Raw genomic sequence first — 21,105 nt, forward strand, 5'->3', positions numbered from 1 at the left:
GGTGGGTAGAAAGTATTAGCTCGTGGATAGGGCTGTAGCCTGAGATCTCCTAAAAGCATGGTTAGAAGATCCCTTTAAGGGACAGGGTCAGGTCTGTGTGGTCTAATACTTACCTTCCATATACCTTTCAAAATAGATTTGGAGATTCTTTACAACAATGCATTCAACAGAAAGAACACTTTCATTGCTATTGTAAGAGACATGACGTAGAGGGCAGAGAAATGATGCTCACTGCTACCAGTGAGATTTGGTGCAATGCTCACACAGAGAGGTATTTTTGCACAGAATACATGGTGTCAGAGAGTACAGGTCTGCACTGAACTTCAAGTCTAGCATAATAGCACAAAGATGGGTGGCACTACTTCCACCCACACTGATCTCTAAATAAAATGGCACATGACATGATGATGTTTGGCCTGAGTCTTCACTTTTTCAGTATTTCAGAATGCTAATTTCTTAATCCAGTGGTTCTCAACAGGGGACAGTTTTGTGACATTTTTGGTTGTCACAACTGGGGTGGAGGTGCTACTGGCAATGTAGTGGGTAGAGGCCAGGGATGCTGTGGCACATCCTACAGTGCACAGTCCTCCCCGCCTCCCCAGCAAAGAATGATTTGGTCCAAAATGTCAGTGGTGCCAAGGTTGAGAAGCCTTGTCTAAATCCAACTGATAAAAAACTTCAACAAAGAACCTGTTATCTTCAATAGGTGAAACATAAAAATAACAATTAGTCTCACATTAAATACTTCTGTTGCTTTATCCTCCACTCCCCACTCCACTCCTTGGTTGCTTTACAACATTTTATTTGCAATTTCCCCAGATGGGCATTCTTCTGAGACTCTCACAGCAGAATTTAACTTCATGACTCTTTACAATGAATGGTACATGCACAACAATTGGTTAATCAAGCTACTGCCTTGGTCACTAGTTAGCTTGGTGGGGACGTAGAGCGGGTTATGTGCAGCTGGAATTTTTCCTTAAGTCGTTTCTGCATGATGTGGTCCGGTGTCTTTTTATATCAATCCATGTGTGTCATGTGAGAGTCTCTTCAATTCTAAAGGGTAGACTTGCCAGAAGTTTATGAATTAATTCAGGGTAGTCTTGCGGCCAAGATGGAGGGCAGCTCTAAATCCACACCTGGGCTATTTTATTTAGCTGATGGTCCCCCTCCACACCCCGAAACCGTTAATCAAAAATGCTGTCCATAAGCAATGTAAGTATCAAGAAAGCCAAGCAACAGTCTGGCCAAGCAAAGAGCATGCTTTTCTTTTAGAAAATCAAGGTAAATGGAAAGCAGTAAAGAGATGCTGCTTTGTGATTAGAACAAATGCGTCTTAGTTAACAATAATAACATCCTTTCAATACAATCACTTTAATTTCAATGGCTGGTTATCAAAATTCTTAAACACAAATACACCTGGAATGAATACTTAGGTCATTTTAAGTTAAAAGTTTAAAATTTCTTCATACATATGTTCATTAGACACTTTATTTCCCCCCTTGCTGGCATGCCAGTAATTTTGAAAACAAAAACAAAGGCGGTTTCATTTCTTTGTTCTAGTGAATCTCAAAGGAAATCATTCTTTATTTTTAATTAGCTCAATGTTAAGAGAGGGGCTTAAACTGTGTGACTATGGGCTTTCAAAGATATCTCAATTTTTATGGATGTGAAGAAAGATTTAATAACAAAGATACTCATTATTATCTTGTTCATAATAGTGAAAAATTGAAAACAACTCAGGGGCCTGATGGTATTATGCAGTGGTTAAAAATGATGCAGAAGGATATTTAACACTATAGAGAAATGTCCTTGGTATATTGTTAAATAAAAAACTGGAGGTAAAAGAAATCATTTTTTTTACCAGAAAAGCATTATATACACTTAAAAAAGACTTTTGAAAGGGTACACTTCAAAATGTTAAAAGAGTGATTGTTTTGAGGAGTTGGAATTATAGGTAATTTTCATTTTCTCCTTTTTGTTTATCTACATTTTCTAAGTTTTCTATATCAAATATGCATTACTTCTGTAAGAAAGAAAAAGAGAACATTATTTTAAAATCGATTATTTGAGGTCATTAGAAGATGGATACCATCAATTTGCAAATAGGTAAGATATACTTTTCTAGAATTTTTGCCTATTCTAGAAACATGATTCCTTTTTTCTTAAAATGAAGAGTTAAGAAACCAAGTTGCAGAAAATTTCATCTAAAAGAAAAAAAAAAATCTCTCAATTAGACCACATAAGAATGAACATTTCTAGGGAGTTCCCTTGTGGCCTAGTGGTTAGGATTCAGTGCTTTCACTGCCGTGGCCTGGGTTCAATCCCTGGTCAGGAAACAGATCCTGCAAGCCGAGCAGCATGGCCAAAAAACAAAAACAAAAAAATCCGAAGAACATTTCTAGTAGTTCTCTAAAAGCTGATGATAATTTGGTCCCAGCCAATGCTGAAGGAAAATATTGGGCTGGCCTAAAAGTTCATTTGGGTTTTTCCATAAGATGTTATGGAAAAACCCAAATGAACTTTTAGGCCAACCCAGTACTTTTGTCTAAATCCTGAACTATCCCCGCATACCATACACGCTTATGGAAATGATGTCAACATTTTCAATATTCCTCAATAATTTATGGAAAGCCTAATTAAGTGAAAATGTTCCTATTCAGGTTATCTGGTAGAATGCATTATGTCTTGCTTCAGCAAAGTATATTACCTCAAAATCTACACATGAATCAATTTTTTAGTAAATTCAATTACACACACACAATGACAGATTACACTTTTGGAGATGATTCATCTTCATTACGGATTGATTTTCAATGATCAGAGTGACTTCTCACAGTTTAGGTTCAGATCTCTTTGCTCCCAGCAAACAAATGCTTATGTGTATCAGGGAAACTCAAAGGAATCGTATGTCAATTATTTTGCAAATAAACTGATCAATAATCACCCCTTACTTTATAGATTTGAAAGGTCATAATTTACTTTTCTTAAGTAAAGTTTCTTAAATGAAGTGTTCTTAAATAACACTGGCCTAACTCCCTGATTTAAGAGACTATTGGAACTAGTACCAAATTTCTTCTGATAAGGAAGGCATGTCCTAGTATCTTTGACACTTGGCTATACGAGTGTGACTGATAATCTGGGGGTATAAATGCTCTCTTCATCGCAAGATTTTCTGTCTTTGCCCTCTTGCAAGACCATTTCTGTCCTTCTCTTTCTCGTCCTCCTTCAGGTGAGGAGAGTAAGCAGACCCCAGACTTCTGTCCCAGCATGTAGAGGTCACACTGAATTGGCCTGGGTAGAAAGAACCCTTTTCTCTACCACCAGCTCAGCTTCGTCAAAGAAGCTCTGGATTCAGGGGATTCGTTAATTGAGAAGCTTCTTCAATTTCTTAAACCATGTACTAAGCAAGATATACCTCTGTATGAGTCTTGGTCTGCTTCAACTATTTTCTGCTTTGTTATAAAATGCGGATTTCACTTATTATTTACTCATTGAATCACTCAAGTAATGCATGAATTATTTTCCATAGAAATAATTCAAGTAGCACTGGATTACATAGAGAAAACAGAGTAATTCCTTTTAACTTCCCTTATCAACCCTGTTCCTTCTGGAGATAACTGCCAGATTTTTTCCTATGAATTCACGTGTATGTTACTATTACACACAGTCTCACTTAATTTCACATTTATGGAATCATACTATAGTATACCATACGATACATATTATTCTGGCTGACTTTTTCCACTAATGGGAAAAACATATTTCCATACCAGTATGTAGAGAACTACCTTATTCTTTTTAACTGTTACACACAATATTCATAGTATGAGTCTACCATAGTTTACTTGACCATATTTCTGCTAATGGACATTTACATGGAGACTAGATTTTAGCTCTTATAAACAACACTACACTGAACAGCTTCGTATTTATATTCACGAACATGTGTATTCCTCAAGAATAAATATCTAGAAGTGGAATTACTGGGTCACAGGTTATTTGTACTTATCACTATCACTTTTTATACAGAAACTGTCAGTGTGTTCTCCCACCTATCCAAAACTGGATTATTATCGCTCTTTAAAACTTTGGCTATCAGATGGGCAAATGTCATATCTTCTTGCTGTTCTCATTACGTTTCTTGTGATTAGTAGTGAGGTTATTGGTCATTTGCATTTCTTCTTCCATGGTTTACCTATTTATGTTCTTAACCTTTTTTTTTATTGAGTTGTTGGATTTTTGATTTATATACTGTAGATATTAGTCCTCTGTTGGCTACACATGTTGCAGATAGCTTCTGTTAGTCTTTCAACTTTGTTTCTGGTGGCAATTTTCTTTCAATCATTTTATTAAAGAAGGCAGGTTTATTTCACTGGAAGTGAAGGCAAGACTGTATATTTGGAAAGGCTTCAGGATAGAGGTCATTTGAACGTACAGAGAAACTGCAAATGACATGGAGCAAAATGTCTGCAAGCAGAGATTTTCCTTCATTGTATTGCACAGCTGCAGTGGCGACAATTTTAATAAAGCATCATATACCCTAATTCAGTGGCCTGTCCAATGGCACATTATATTTTATTTCCTTCTACAAATGTTTTCTCTCTATTTCCAGGCTCCTCAGCCTACTGAAGTAATTTTTTTTTTTTTCTCTAAGTCTAAATGGAAGTCTTAAACAAGTGGTTGGTCAGAGGAAGCTCCAGCAATCATGAATTAGGTTTGATACACCTTTGACTCCAGCAGAATGGTGGCCATGCTTTGGGAAGTGCTTTTTTCTTTTTTTTAAACTCTTTAAAATGGTTATAAATTCAACAGATGCTTGTTATAACTAGTTTACTTTTTTGTAGTGAAAGTAGCCAATCCTCAAGGCTTGGTGCATACCCTTTCCATGTAATTCAGACCACTAAGATCTAGAATTGTAATCTATAGTTGTGATTTTTTTCCCACAGTTCTTAATTTGGGGAGGTGGAGGAGGACGCATCACAGATCCCTTTGAAAATGTGATGGAGAGCAATGGGTTCTCTCCCCGGAAAAATGAAGGTAAGCACACTCACATAAAATGTTGCATAAGGGCCACAGCACTCAAGTTCATGTTTCAGGAAACCTGAGGCCATTGGGAAATGCTGGCTTGGTGAACTCAGTCAGCTAATGCCAGTCCCTAAGCTGGCTTCTTTCTCCACCTTGAGCTTGCTTCTCTCGTTGTTAGGCTGCTCTAAGGACTCCAGAATGATTTTTATGTCACTTTCATGAGGGAGTTTCATCTATACTAGCCAGAGCTACCACCTCTACTTTTTTAGAAGGGTCAGGATTCACGAGGTTCCACTCAATCACAACCTCCCTTGGGAAACCCTCTGTGTTCCTCTCTCAAAATACTGTCAGATTTGTGAAGCAAAACCATGCTTTGGTAAAGCAGGGCTGCCTATTTTTATCCACCTCCCCTTTCACCCCACCTTCTGAAATGTGCAGTTGTTTCTTCTGATTAGTGTTGCAGTCATGCAGGAGACACCCAAGGCTCATGGATAAGGACCAATCAAGGCTTTGAAAGACAAACTCAGTTCCTCCAGCAGTGGAAATGGTTATATTTTACAATGTACAAGAGCAGAATAAAATCTGTTTTAGGAAATAGTTATGTGACAGTCAAATGCTGAAATTCAGAAAAGATACAAAATTAATCCTCGGGCAAGAAATTATCACCATCATCTACAGTGTCTTTTTTTTTTTTTTTACTCTTAATTAAGCACTGGAGGTGGTGAGTCTAATCAGGGAGAAAGAGATCATCCTGGGCTGCCAGTGCATAAGGGTGTCCAGTTTGGGCACTGTAGGAACACACAGCCCAGGAGGTCAATGGAGCTAAAATTCAGCCCTAAGCTGACGGCACCTGCTGAAACTGCCCAGAAGGGGCGCCTTTTTCCTAATGCTTACAAGGCATCAGAGTTTAGCAGTTGGCCCTGAAGACATCTACCACTCTCTAGTATAATTAAATTTGGATTGAATTAATTAAACTGTCCCTTCAATCTAATCTGATTTAAAGTCATTCTTAAAATTTTAGCGAGCATCGGATTCATCTGGAGGGCTTGTTAAAACACAGATTGCTGGGCTGTACCCCTTGAGTATCTGATTCAGCAGGTTGGGGTGGGGTCTGAGAATCTGAACTTGTAACAAGTACCCCAAGGACGCTGATGTGGCAGGCCCACTTGCAGAATAAGTGCCATAAGCTATAGGAAAGGAGTTCTTTACTTTGAACCTTTTCCATGTTTACTATGAGAGCCTCACTGAGCCTGTAGAGACCAAAGAAAAATAAGCAACTTCAGGAACCCAAAACTGAAGGTCTGTTCTGGTGGGCGGTGACACAGCCATTTACCTGAAAGGCCCGAAGTCTGCAGCATTACCTTGAATAAGGGGCTGTGAGCAGGGCTATTTTCATTTATTTGACTGAGTGTCTGCATCTGTGTAATGAAGGAGCTACTGTTTTCCTGGCAAGCAGCTCAGCTGGGGGCAATGATGCCAGTAATTTAAATGAAATTGATGGGGTGGGTCTCAGACCCCTTGCTGAGTGAAAACGCTGCTTGTTTTGGTTGGGGCTAGGATTGTATATATAATGGGTGGATGCCTTCTCTGGGGAGTACAAGGTGCCCTGACCATCTATATCTGCTAAACCACACGCTTTTTTCTGCACTCAGATACAGAAAGGGCTTTTTGTCAGTAGACTCTCTGAATTAATTCCTGTCTCCACCTCACCCATCTTAAGTAGATGTTCTCATCTTAAAGGTCTTCCTTTGATGCATTATTCTAACTTTGGGCCCCTGTAATAGTCTGAGTTTTGTTTTGTTTTTACATATTTGGACTAAAAGTCTTTTAAGTCTCTTCTTGCTTCAGGCTCAGGTGAGATGGAAAAGAATCGGCCCCCATCCTCTGCACTCCAGCCATTCCCTTACTAGACTCCCGCCCACATTTTCTTTTTCTATATCTTGCCTCTACTCAAATTCTCTTTTCTGATCAACAGGCTTGCAGTGTTTTGTCCTCTTAATCAGGGTACGGCTACCCTTTTTTTTTTTTTTTTTTTGCGGTACGCGGGCCTCTCACTGCCGTGGCCTCTCCCGTTGCGCAGCACAGGCTCCGGATGCGCAGGCCCAGCAGCCATGGCTCACGGGCCCAGCCGCTCCACGGCATCCTCCCGGACTGGGGCACGAACCCGTGTCCCTTGCATTGGCAGGCGGACTCTCAACCCCTGCGCCACCAGGGAAGCCCACGGCTACCCTTTTTGATGCTGCCTTTTCCGAAAAGTCCTCTAAGGCATCCTGGCACTCAAGAGAAATCTACTGAAGTGCCCTGTCTCTTGGTCTTCAGTGTGGCAGAGTTTTGGCCCTTCAGGCCTCTGTTCACTTGCCAAACTTCTCACCAGTTTTGAGCCTCTTATTTGAACAACCTTTTGAAATTCCCTTAGTGTCGGTGGCAAGGATGCCAGGAGCGTGGTGGAGCGCTAGTTGGGGGAGACCAGCAGTTCTTAACCTTTGGGGTGTCTGTACTCCCCTTAAGAATCTGAGAAAAGTTCTCCAGAAAAAAAACAACCAGAAAGATTTGTTTAATGATCTGGGGAATTAATCACAGGAGACTCTCCCTCCCTCTGTCTCTCAATAGACAACCACAGATATGTGTTCAGGAGGCGTGAAAATATGGCTGCCTGTGAGCAGCGTCCTCGGGGTATGTGATAAGAGAAAGCAAATGATGATCTTTCCAAAGAGTCTCTTCCAGAGGTCTGCATTTGAGCAAACCCAGGAAGATGCAAAGATGCATTTGCTTTTCAGAAGACGTGGATCTGGGAAAATTGTGCAAAAAAAAAAAAAAAAAAAGCACTCCCATAGCCTACAGAACCCTGTCTTTTTTTTTTTTTTTTTTTTTTTTTTGCGGTACGCGGGCCTCCCACTGTTGTGGCCTCTCCCGTTGCGGAGCACAGGCTCCGGACCCACAGGCTCAGCGGCCACGGCTCACGGGCCCAGCCGCTCTGCGGCATGTGGGATCCTCCCGGACCGGGGCACGAACCCGTGTCCCCTGCATCGGCAGGCGGACTCTCAACCACTGCGCCACCAGGGAGGCCCGAACCCTGTCTTTTGAAATGTGGTCAGAAACAGCTAACAACATTAATAACAATCACTGTCTTTGCCCATTCAGTCCAATGTAACTTTTCACTTCAAATTTGATACCTTCTGCTAAGAGGAGGGAAGGGATTGGTGGAACAATGACAGAAAGGCACCCAAATGCAATCTAGGTTACACTAAGAACAAATTCAATGTGACTTAGGAAAAGGCCAAGGAGAAGGGCATTTCATTAGGCAATCAGATATGACCCAAGTCACATTTGTTTCTTTTTATAGTTTGTTTCTTTTTATAGTCAAGGACACTAGCCTCCGATGACTGATTCTGGGAATGTCAAGGATTCATGTGGACAAAATGATAGCACTGGGGATATGGGAAGGGTCCTCCATCCATCATGGGATGAAACAAACCTTGTTTCTTTCCATTTACTGAAAATATACAGAACTTGTTTAATTCTTCCCAAAGCATTTTTAAAAAAGCCAGAACAATAGTCTCAGTTAGAAATAAGGTGGTACCAATGCCTTTGTCCTTGAATTCTTACAGAGTCCTTATGTTTTTGGTGAGGGGGTGTTTCCAATAGTCTCTAAATCAAAGGACTGCTTTCACTTGATATGATGCTTCACACGGCACTGATCTTGAAGTTTGGGATAAATCAGGATGGGTTTGAAGCCCATCCGACAGAGAATTATGGAGCCCTGCATTATCAAGTATGTAAGCATCAAACATGCTGAGGTCCTACTTAGTCAATAACTAAGTGTTGTGGTTATTTTAGACCAAGCTTCTATCACTACATTCTTCTTCATTATGTCCCATGGACAGTGCTGTTTCCAATACAGGAAGCAATAGCCCTGCCTTTGTTGTTGTCTTTCTAGGTAGCAGTTGAAGCCAGATGGACTGAAAGCCCAAGCCAACATGTTATGAAGTTGTTCTATGAGTCATTTTGGGGAAGTTGACTTACCATACCACTCATCAACCCATGCAAAAGCCTGTCTATGTCCAATCAGAAGAATATCTCGGACCACCTAAAAAAGCAAAAGAAGGATGTTTGACAGAATACGAGGTTTGATTAAAACTATCTGGAAAAGGGATGGTTCCCAATTCTTGGAATCCCGGCAATTACAAATTTCTCCATCCCTCTGGCCATATGTGATGACAATTAGGGGCTGACATACTTACTCTCAGCCCTTTCCATGGTGTCCATACACTTGCTGTAAATTAATCTCTTTATCTTATTTGAAAGTTGGGCTGGAGGTTGTTCACACTAATGACAACGACTTGGCAGTCACACAGCAGTGACTGGAATGAATCTCTAGGACTGATCACCTTAAGATTTTTCTCTTCATTTATTTTTACCTAAAACAGGTTCTACTTTTCTTTTGCGGAAGGGTACGTCTCAGTGGTGCCAGGAGGTCATAAATGTTGGAAATCAAGAACATTTGTCCGGGAAGCAAGTCACTTCTAAGCCAAAAGCACTTAAAACTCTCTCTTTTCTAATGAAGTATCCTAAATATTGCTAAATTTTTTAAAAAAATAATTGAAGGTGTGGGATTCAAGAGAAGTAAATATCTTTCTAGGCTTGATTTTCATGTAATAAAAGCGGGGGGGGGAGCAGTTTAGTCAACTATTCTTGAAAGAGATGAAATAAGAGACCTGAACCAGAGTAGAACGTAATGGGAATAATGAACTTAACTGGAGACAAAAGGAATGAAATTGTTTCTTATGGTGACATATAACGGCAATAGAAGACTAAGAAAAATAATTCTAGAGGGTTTGTGTGTTATATACCATTTATGTGCTTTTATTTCATGGTATTCTTTTTCTCTCTTCTGTAAATATGCCTTTTTACATTTCTTAGATACTCAACGCTCTCCCTCCAACATTCCTTTCTTCCTGCCAAACAAATCTAGCAATTGTCAAAAACCTCTTGCAGAAGGTTCAAGCATGTTTCAATAAATGAAGGATTTTAATTCAGTGAATTTGCAGGAACAAGGGAAGCTTTCATAATGAAGTGTTTATTACTCCAGGCCTCTGGATATCTAGTGAGGCTTTTGTAATTCGGAAGGAGGAAACATGTAATGAAAATAAGAAACAACATGAAGCCATACACACTTGAGTGCTGAGTGTGTCAAATTCATGGAAATCAAAAGAACTGCATTGAGGCATCAGTAAATACACCCTATTGCATTAAGCACAACACAGCTGTCTACTGGAAACAAGAATTCAATAATGTGCTAATGGCTCCCTTTCGAACATTTTTCCCCCTTAACTGTGAATAGATTCTTCAAACACAAAGGTGTTCAGAGAAAGGCATCCCTGGCACTTAAAACCCATGCAAATGCTAGCCTCAGATACTCATTAGTGGCTCATGTGCCACAGCAGGTGTGTTTTGGGGGTGTTGATAACACTTCATTATATTTGGAAATGGGCAATGGGAATGCCTATTACTAGAGTGTAATTCTTGCAAGTATTTTAAAGAAATGGATTCTCAAAACTAGAAAAGAAACGCAGTGAGCCCTGTGGCAATCTAAATATGCTTTGTGAGAAGAGGAGATAATAAAACATACTATGGTAGTGGCCCTGATAAGAGGAGATCATTTGGGGTTTAAAAAAAAGGTGGGATGTTGTAGGAAGTCAAGAATATATAGCTGGAGCTCGACCCAGAGCTGAGGCTGGAAAATATTTACTCTGAGAGCCCGGACTGTCTTCCTGCTTAATACCTGGGACACAGCAGGTCCCAGAACTTGATTTCTCTGTGTGCCACTTGGCTCCCACCCCGGGCTGGGCAGAATGGATTCTGGAGCTCAGCAGATCAGTACACTTCTCTGCTTCAAATTTGCTCCAGGGTCTGCTATTATCAGGAGCCCAAGTTCAATCTCTTTCTTGGACCCAAATTCAAGATTTACATATTTTATTGTCAACTGCCCCCAAGATCAGTAGATAAATCCCTCTAAGTAACAAAAAGCTCAGTGCATTAAGGTTAAATTCCAGTGCCCCCAAAAGAATTTCAGAAAGCTATTCTTTATCAGTTTTTAAGTGGAAAAATAAACAGATATCCAGCCTATCTGGAATGTAGAGACAACTTGGATAGTATTTATTTTCATGAAAATAGGAGTTACAAAGGGCAATGCTCAACATTGTATTTCCCATTAGTTTCCATAAGGATAAGAGTTATGTTAGCCTAACAAACTTAAATCATCACCCCAAATGGGTTCCTGCTACAACATTAACATGTTTAGTCAAAGTAGGCATACAACTGAAATCTGTGTTTTGAGGTTGTTAATAATTCTTTGGTAGCAGAACTATTAAAAGGGCAGAAATGCTGGGGTACACCATCTAATGGGACCACTGGGATTTCCTGTTCTGTCTCTTGGGGCAACTTCTACCTCAGGTGTCTACATTTGCAGGATCTTTTGAGTGAGATCTGTCCTTGGGGGGACTCTGCACATACAGATAAACCCTGTGCTTCTGTCTGAACCTGAGTACCCAAGGACCAAGTACAAGTACCTCTCTCTGGAACTAGATTAGCCTGATGCCAAAGAGAGAAGCATATTTTGAAAGCCCAACTTCCTGAACATACTCACCCAATAGACATGGAGGTCACAGAATGAGAGATAAAGTGTAAGATATCTATTAGTGGAAGAAAATTAAACAGTAGACAAAATGCATTTTCATGAAAACTGGGTTTTCTAGATGCAGGTACCTCGTGTTGGCTCAGCGCTTATACATCTGTTGGGCATTGGGCACTCCAGCTCACAACAAAGACAATTACTTTGTCCATAGCCCAGGAACTGCTGTCCATTTACTTACCTTGTGTACAAATTGTTCCACTCTGGTCTGAAGCCCCCAGACCTCAAACTTCACGGTCACCAGCTTGTAGGAACACATGATGGGCTGATGACTATCTCTCCAGCCTTCCCTTAACTGGCCCCGTCCTGTCTTCTCTGACTTGAAGTGTTTAGGATCCTGGAGAAAAAAAAAAAAAAATCAAAGAAATGATAACTTAAAAGTTCAACCATCTTTTTACACGAAATAAGTGAATAAGGGAAGCCAAGCGAAAGAAACCAGGCACCCAAAGACACAGTGTCTAATTCCATGTATGTAAAATATCTAGAATAGGCAAATGTACGGAAAACGTAGATAAGTGGCCTAAGGCCGGGGGTGGGAGATAGTATGGGGATCACTGCTATGGGAACGAAGTTATTTTTGAGGTGATGAAAATGCCCTAAAATTAGATTTAAGGTGATGGCTCACAACTCTGTAAATATGCTAAAAACCAATGAGCTGAACGCTTTAAATGGATGAACTTTATGGTATATAAATTAGATGCCAATAAAGCTATGAAAATACATAAATGAAATATAAAAAATGCTATCTACTACCTCAGTAGGGTTTTTCAGGGTGTGCACTGGCTCTGGGTTTGCTGATATTCTTTTTTTTTTTGGCCATATCACGCTGCTTGCGGGATCCTACTTTCTCGACCAGGGATTGAACCCGTGCCCTCGGCAGTGAAATTGCAGAGTCCTAACCACTGGACCGCCAGGGAGTTTCCCTGCTGATACTCTTGCATAAAGTAATACTATAATAATCATTATCCTGGGGCTTCCCTGGTGGCGCAGTGGTTGAGAATCCGCCTGCTGATGCAGGGGACACGGGTTCGGGCCCTGGTCTGGGAAGACCCCACGTGCCACGGAGCAACTAAGCCCATGCGCCACAACTACTGAGCCTGTGCTCTAGAGCCCGTGAGCCACAACTACTGAGCCCGCATGCCACAACTACTGAAGCCCACGTGCCTAGAGCCTGTGCTCCGCAACAAGAGAAGCCACTACAATGAGAAGCCCACTCACTGCAATGAAGAGTAGCCCCACTCGCCGCAACTAGAGAAAGCCCACGCGCAGCAACAAAGATCCAATGCAGCCAAAAAAAAAAAAAAATCATTGTCCTAACTGTGTTTACTGAATGCACCCTGTGGGCAGGCACAGAACCAGGTATTACATTATGCTTCCCCTCAACCAGATTTCTTTGCCCTGGGGGTTGTGCGAGGGCACCAGGTGCATGTGTGGTCTGAAAGGTATGGCCTGTGTGTGATTGCAGGGCACTTCCCTCCACTCAGAGAATGGACTCAATTCTACTTGGATGATCTCTGTTCCCTGACTTTCCTCCAGGGTCCTTCCTTACTTGTATCAGTGGCAGGAAGATGGTGGGTCTGGGGGTAGACAGGGACCAGAGTGGGACACATATATAATTAATGGAATACAGAATTGACAAAAGGGTTTCTGGAAGGGAGTAAGGAAAGAAGGATGCATAATAACTACCCCAAGGAAATAAGTACTTCTGGGGAGGGAGGGACTTGAGTGTGGGCAGCATTTTTGAATCTTTAGTACCAACTTTGCCAAGCTATATTTTTATCACCTGGACCAACCCAGAAACTGCTACTGAAATTATGTGCATAGGCCTAGAAAGATTATGATAATAACATGATATATGAGAAAGGCATAAGCACAGAGTTTGGCCCATAGCAAGTGCCCAACTGATGTTGGCCATTATTGTACTTCCCAAGGCAGTCAGTGAAGCCTCTGATGCTCAGCCCTACAGTCCAGGGCAGAGATAGCAATGCCTTTCCAAAGCACCCTGGAATTGCTGGTAAAAGATGTGATGTTTAAGACCATGGGACTAATTCCTGCCTGACCTGTATTCCTACACCACAAAATGTGCAGTGGTTAAGAATCCACCTGCCAATGCAGGGGACACAGGTTTGAGCCCTGGTCCGGGAAGACCCCACATGCTGCGGAGCAACTAGGCGCGTGCGCCACAACTACTGAGGCTGCGCTCTTGAGTCTGCGAGCCACAACTACTGAAGCCCACGTGGCACAACTACTGAAGCCTGCACGCCTAGAGCCTGTGCTCCATAATGAGAGAAGCCACCGCAATGAGAAGCCCGCACACTGCAGCAAAGAGTAGCCCCTGCTCGCCACAACTAGAGAAAGCCCACGTGCAGCAACAAAGACCCAACAGAGACAAAAAAATTTAAAAAAAAGAACAAAGACAGAAGGCCAGTAAATGAAGAGATATATCACCAGGGAGACTATGGGAGATAATCTCCAAAGATGGCCCCCATCAATTCCCTCCCTCACTATGCCTGTAAGAGGTGGAGGCTACTTCCCCTCCCCTTGAATCTAGACTGGTCTGTGACTTGCTTTGACCAAAAGAATGTGGCAGAAGAGACACTGTGTCAGTTCAGGTCTTTAAGAGAAGCTGAAAATGGGAAGTCTGCCACAAAGTAAAAAATCTAGCTTGATCACCCTGAGACCACCATGCTGTGAGGAAGCCCAAGCCTGCCATGTGGAGGGCCATGTGGAGAGATGCTCGCTCATTCCATCTGAGAAGCCAGCACATGAGCGAAAGAGCCGTCTTTGATGTTTCAGTCCAAGCATATACCACGAGGAACAGAAGATCCTGCCCAGCTAAGCCCAATCGAGATGGCAGAATTGTGAGAACTAACACATTGTTGTTTTAAGCCACTAAATTCTTGGATGCATTGTTACTCAGCAAGAGATAACAAAGCAGGAGCATCAAATGGATGCCAAAACAGATGCAATAACTGGATCTCCAAAGATGAAGAGAAGGAATGCTGCTTGCTTTTTTCCCAGAGCTCACCGAAAGTTCATACAATTAGCTACACCCTTGAAAACTATACACAAGGAAATGTACGGCTGCCAAGCAGTTCCTGAAACTTAAAATACAAGAGCTGGAGTTAAACAGGGGAAGCTGGTTTCTTTTCCCACCTGCCCTTTGACTTTCCCGCAAGAGGCAAGTGACGAGTATGATTATCAGCACATGGACAACTATCTTGAGGCTCAAAAGACACGACCTCCAGGCTGTGGCCGACCAGAATACACACAGGCAAACCCTCGTGAACCTGAGTGGAGGTTATCCTACTCTGGTTAGCAACTGGGTAAATAAAGGACAGTTGCAGTGCCAGCGAGCAGTTGAAAGCGAGAGGGCAAAGTTCCTGGCAACCCAGACATTTAAGAGACAAAGGACCCAGTCAACAAAGGAAGTGTGGCCGTGGCCCGAGCTGCTTTCACTTGTCTCAGGTCCTGTGCACTGGGCCTGAGAGAAGCCTGAAGATGGAGGCCCCTGGGTCAGCTGGCTGCACCCCACGCTCCCCTCCCCAATGTGAGTCCCTGATTCATGGACTAGCCTCGGCTTGTTCCTTCAGCCAGCCACTGTGGATCTTGACGTGATACCTATCCTAGAATCTTCGTGTAGATTCCAGACATCTCAAGAATGACGTTAAGACTCTGTAATATTAAACGTGGAACACCGGCAGATTGCATTTCCAAAGCAATTAAGAGTTGTGGGGCCTCACAGCAAACTTCACTTCTGAATAAGACCTGAAAAGTACTGCCTGCAAAGTGAAAACTATGCAGACACTTAAATTCACATGTGGCTCCCGATCGAACCACAAAATTATAGAATGATATCAGGCATTCGTGAAACAGAGCTTTGGGAAAAGGCTAGATGGGTATGAGAAGTGTGCTGTATTTTCAAGATGCGGAAAGGGATTTTTAAACTGGAAGTGGTAATTTGACTTCATACCCTCGGTTTTATGGATAAGGATACTGAGGCCTGAGAAAATGAAATGTTTTGTCCCCAAACCATGGGCACTTGGTAACAGAGCTGGGATAAGAATCCCCGCCTCCCCTAATTCTAGCCCAATGTTCTTTCCAGTACATTTACTTTGAATATTAAACAGCGAAAGGGTGTTTTTGTTATAGCCAGATGCCAAAGAAGCAATTAACAATTGGGCTTTTTATGGCAACAGTGTGTTGATTTTTTGCGAGTCTGGCGTCATATCCACAGCTGCTGATTTCATCTAGTAAATCTCATCCATGGCCTATAATTAGGGATTCACTTTCAGAGAGCTGGAGGGAAGTACGGGAGAGGGATTTACCAAAGGACTCCTTTAATCAAAACTCAAGATCAGAAACGAACATCCAGCTGAATACCTTTGAATGACAATGAGCAAAATAAATAGATAAACTAATACAATTTAAAAAATCAAACCACTGGGTCTTATATGAAGTATTCTGGTCACTACAAACTTTCTGCCTTTTCCCCTCCCCCTCTATTTCTCCTCCCCACCTTCCCCCCAAATACTCATTCTTCTGGAAATTATTATCTTCAACTCTCATTCTCTCACTTGAGTTTATGAACATAAATATCTAAATTGCCCCATTCATACAGCAGTCGATCTTTCTTACAACTTTTTTTAAAATTTTTTAATTTTCTAGTTTGTATTTCTTTCTATAGCTGCTATAGTATTTTTTTATTTTTAATAAATTTATTTATTTATTTTTGGCTGCATTGGGTCTTTGTTGCTGCGTGCCGGCTTTCTCTAGTTGCGGTGAGCGGGGCTACTCTTTGTTGCGGTGCGCAGTCTTCTCATTGCATTGGTTTCTCTTGTTGCAGAGCACGGGCTCTAGGCACGTGGGCTTCAGTAGTTGTGGCACACAAGCTCAGTAGTTGTGGCTCGAGGGCTCTAGAGCGCAGGCTTCAGTAGTTGTGGCGCACGGGCTTAGTTGCTCCGCAGCATGTGGGATCTTCCCGGACCAGGGCTCGAACCTGTGTGCCCTGCATTGGCAGGCGGATTCTTAACCACTTGCGCCACCAGGGAAGCCCTGGCCTATTTTAAAAGGACATGAAATTTGACTTTAGTGTGACTGAGAGATTATGCATCTCCAAACTCTTGCTGGATCCCAACCCGGTGCAATCAGAAAACACAGTGAAAGTTCTCTGTAGTGGGTTGGTGACCCCCCCACACCAGATGATATGTCCAAGTCTTCATCCCTAGTACCTATGAATGAGATCTTTGGGAAAAAAGGTCTTTGCAGATGTAATGAAACTAAGGCTCTAGAGACGAGCTCATCCTAGATTAAGAGGGTGGGCCCTAAATCCAATAACAAGTGTCCTGATAAGGGACAGAAAAGAAGACACAGGAAGGAGGCCATGTGAAGTTGGAGGCAGAGGTTGGAGATATGCAGCCACAAACCACAGAACTCCTGGAGCCGCCAGAAGCCAGAAGAGGCAAGAAAGGATTCTTCCCTAGAGCCTCACCGTCACTGAGAACTTCTGTCCTCCAGAACTGTGAAAGAAACCTCTGGGGGTGAGGAGTACGGTTAAATCCCCAATGCTTCTGATCAAATCAGTCTTGGGTGGGGTCCATGCATCCAGGATTTCAAAAGCTCCCCAGGTGATCCAAACATACAGCCAAGGTTTAACCACTACCGTAAGGTGCAAATGTCATCTCTGTGCTCCACACGAGGAGCCTGAAGCTCAGAGGCGATTGCTGACTTACCCACAGTTCTCCAGGCCTCAAGCTCAGGTCAACCTGACTCCCAGACCTGGGCTCCCTGCTCCTAGACCGTGTGGATTCTCATCTGAAATTCTGGCACAATCTGTCAGAAGGGGCTTCAGTCTCCTCATCTGCAGGATGGTGTTAATACTAATGCCCTTGTGGGACTGTTGCAAGGCTTAACTTGGATAATGTCGGTGAAGTCCCCAGCCCAACACCCAACAGGTGATGCATGATATACAGGAGATATCCCAGGGCTTTAAGAAGCACATGATACTGAAACATCCTTAAGAGGTTTCAATTTCCTCAAATCTCAGCTCCTCAGAAGAAAGGCAGCAGGAATATCTTAAGTGCTGCAGGATTATCTTTACTTTATTGTTATCCTGTGGTTCAGTATATAGAAAAATAAGTGCCAAAAAATATGGCTGCCCACCATAATGCTGGTGTTCTTGTGTCAGTGAGAGGCAGGGTGGGCATTTCCATTTTCTGGAAGCTGTCACCTGTCAGTGTCCATTAAGTATGGTGGTGGAAGAAATCCCAAGAAAAGGGTTTTTGCTTATTGGACTCTCATGACTAGGTTCTGGGCCAAGGACAAATGATAGTCTTCAATCTTAGAATCAATTCCTTTCCCTCTTTCTCTTATGTTTCAGGAACACTGTTCCATGTTGACAAAGCAGAGAGCAAAGCAGATTGCCCTACTGTAGGCTGATCCCTTAAAGGAAGGGATTTTACTGATTTCACCAAGGTTCTGGAACCACATAGGGGCACACAAAGGAGCTGGTCCATCCAAGCTGGGAGCTTCCCTGGCAGGTGGACACACTGGGCAGCTATCTCCCCATGTCAGGATGGGCCAGCCTTGAAACCAGACAACTTCGAGCATCTCAGGCGTTATATAAAAGCCTTCCTCCTGAAGAGTTGAGAACGACACAGAGATAAATGCAATCCTTTCCTTCCAGTAATCATCCAAGCTAGGGTGGAGCTTGTTTCCCTAACGGGGAGCCTAGCTGTATAAGTCTGCTAGAGCTATCATAACAAAGTACCACCCACTTAACAGCCACTTTGTGGTAAGCCACCCACAAACTGGGTGGCTTAACAGAAATTTATTGTCTCACGGTTCTGGAGGCCAGAAGTCTCAGATCAAGGTGTCAGTAGAGCAGGTCCCTTCTGGGGCTTGTAAAGGAGAATCTGTTCCATGCCTCTTTGCTAATTCTGGTGGTTTGGTTTGCTGGGAATTCTGGTGTTCCTTGACTTGTAGATGTACACCCCGGTCACATGGCGTCCTCCCCGTGTGTCTTCACATCGTCTTCCTTCTGTGCATGTCTGTCTCTGTCTCTAAATTTCCCCCTTTCGTAAGGACACAGTCATATTGGATTAGAGAGCACTGAACTTCATTTTCATTTGATTACCTCCGTAAAGACCATATTTCCAAGTAAGGTCACACTCTCAGGTACTGGGGGTCAGGACTTCAACATATCTTTTTGTGGGGAACCAGGCCAACCTCTAACACCAAGTCAGAGAGGTTTTCACAAGGCAAGTCTTCTAGATTACCCTGTAACTCTTCCACAGCTTGTTCACCTACTCGGTCAATGCTCTTGCCTTGAGGGCTCTGCCCAGCAGCTGGCTAGCTGGGAACGCACCAGGCTGCAAGTTCCTCCAGCTGGGGGGCTTCTAAATTCACCCCCAGTGAGAGCTCTGGCTCTGGATCCTATCGGTGCTCCCCAGGCTTGGCAGATGGCAACTTGGACCCTTGTCATTAAAGCCCATCTTTACGGAGGGAGCCGCACTGGTGCCAGGGCTTCTCCCCGGGGCCAGATGGACCTCGCTGGTCACACTTCCTTCCGCGCGGGCGCATCTTCTTTAGAAGGCTTCCTCTTTCCTCTCCCCGGGGTCAGTCGCACCTTCAAATTTCATCCATCTCGCACTTGGACAAAGCAGAACAAAGGTGATGCTAAGGGCTTTGATTAGTGCAGCCCATGTGAAACTGTGTCCCTGGGTTTGTCAGGATCAGTCTCACACCTGGGAGGTGCCAGGAGAAACCCGCAGGAGATCTCAACCTGGCTGGAGCGCAGCTTGCATCTCAGAGGCAATATTATTAGCCAACGTTCACTGAGATATAAAGTCTCCGTGATTAATTACGCTTTCAATTTGAACCACAAAGGACTATAGCCAACAGGGGCGTGCCCTGTTAACTGAAATTAGAAGTCTTTGATAAATGTTAAATGAAAAGGGGCTAAGCAGTAACTGGCTAGGAATTACTATATTATGTAACCATAATGCTCAGCCCTCAAATAGAGATGAACTAACCAATCTGAAAAATATCAGATTTTTTCCTGCATTCAGGAACTTTTCCTGATGACTCCAAGGTGGTATTATTCTCATTCCCCTTCAATGAATGGCCGTTTCAACCAGCTAAAATTTAGCCGCAAATTTGGACCAACATTTCTTAAACCTGAATCCTAAAAGGGATATGCATAAAAATTAAAGTGCTTTCAAAGAAGCTAGTCCCAACAGACCACATATTAAAGGATCCCATTCATATGAAGCGTCTAGAACAGGGAAATCTACAGAGATAGGAAGATTAGTGATTGCCTAGGGCTGGGGTGGGATTGAGGATAAAAGAATAGGGGGTGTGATAGCTAAAGCATACAGGGTCTCTGGGACTTCCCTGGTGGCGCAGAGGTTAAGAATCCGCCTGCCAATGCAGGGGACACGGGTTTGAGCCCTGGTCCGGGAAGATCCCACATGCCTGTGGAGCAACTAAGCCAGTGCGCCAAAACTACTGAGCCTGCGCTCCAGAGCCCATGAGCCACAACTACTGAGCCCGCTCACTTAGTGCCCGTGATCCGTAACAAGAGAAGCCACTGCAATGAGAAGCCCACGCACCACAACCCTGCTCTCAGCAACTAGAGAAAGCCCGCGCGCAGCAACGGAGACCCAACACAGCCAAAAATAAATAAATTAAAAAAAATAAAATTCATACAGGGTTTCTTTACTGGGTTGATGAACATGTTTTAAATTTGACTGTGGTGATGGTTACCCACATCTGTGAAAGTACTAAAATCCACTGAATTCTACACTTTAAGTGGGTGAACTGTATGGTATGTGAGGTAGGTCTCATAAAGGTGTTAAAAAAAAAAAAAGCCAACAGCACTAAGGAGCTTTCATCACAGTGCACTTGAGAACTGGCCAAAAACTTTACTTAAAAGGTCACCTGCTATGCATCAGCTTAAAAAAAAAAAAAAAAAATCCCAAATGCAAATTGTAGCCAGAAGCAGCCAATTCTTGCTTTGTTAGCAGTTAATACCTAAAGTGCTATTTTTAAAGCATTTGCTCTTGGCACTAGCGTGTACTGCAAACACGGAGTGATCTGTTAGTCCTCTGCAAAGCAACTCTTAAAGGAGCTTGACTCAGAAGGTGTGTGTGACATGTAGAAAGGCAGAGAGAAAGGTGGCTGGGCAGGGGGAGTGTTTTGGTGGGTGTTCTGAGCCCTTCTCGGTTCTAATTCAGGGCCGGGAGAACTCAAAACTCTCTACCTGAAGAAGAGGAAGATTAAAATGGAAAATGTGAGTACAAACCACAAAACCATTGACTAGTCAGCAGCCTCTAGCCCTGAGGGTGACCACTGGTGATGCCTTTTGGGGGGGGCGGGGAGGAGACGAA

General features: G+C 42.9%; 1 protein-coding gene across 2 annotated transcripts in view; it reads right to left on the reverse strand.

Annotated features, from left to right (window-relative positions):
• Positions 1-21,105, reverse strand: part of PITPNC1 (phosphatidylinositol transfer protein cytoplasmic 1) — a 254,541-nt gene that overhangs the window by 7,009 nt on the left and 226,427 nt on the right. For both annotated transcript variants that reach the window (XM_060133718.1, XM_060133719.1), the window contains 2 exons: positions 11,898-12,053; positions 9,049-9,112 (listed from right to left, as the gene is read on the reverse strand). In XM_060133718.1, the coding sequence (XP_059989701.1) occupies positions 9,049-9,112; positions 11,898-12,053 (220 nt within the window). The remainder of the gene's footprint in view (positions 1-9,048; positions 9,113-11,897; positions 12,054-21,105) is intronic.

Source organism: Lagenorhynchus albirostris, chromosome 20, assembly GCF_949774975.1.
Source record: "Lagenorhynchus albirostris chromosome 20, mLagAlb1.1, whole genome shotgun sequence".
Classification (NCBI taxonomy): Eukaryota; Metazoa; Chordata; class Mammalia; order Artiodactyla; family Delphinidae; genus Lagenorhynchus; species Lagenorhynchus albirostris.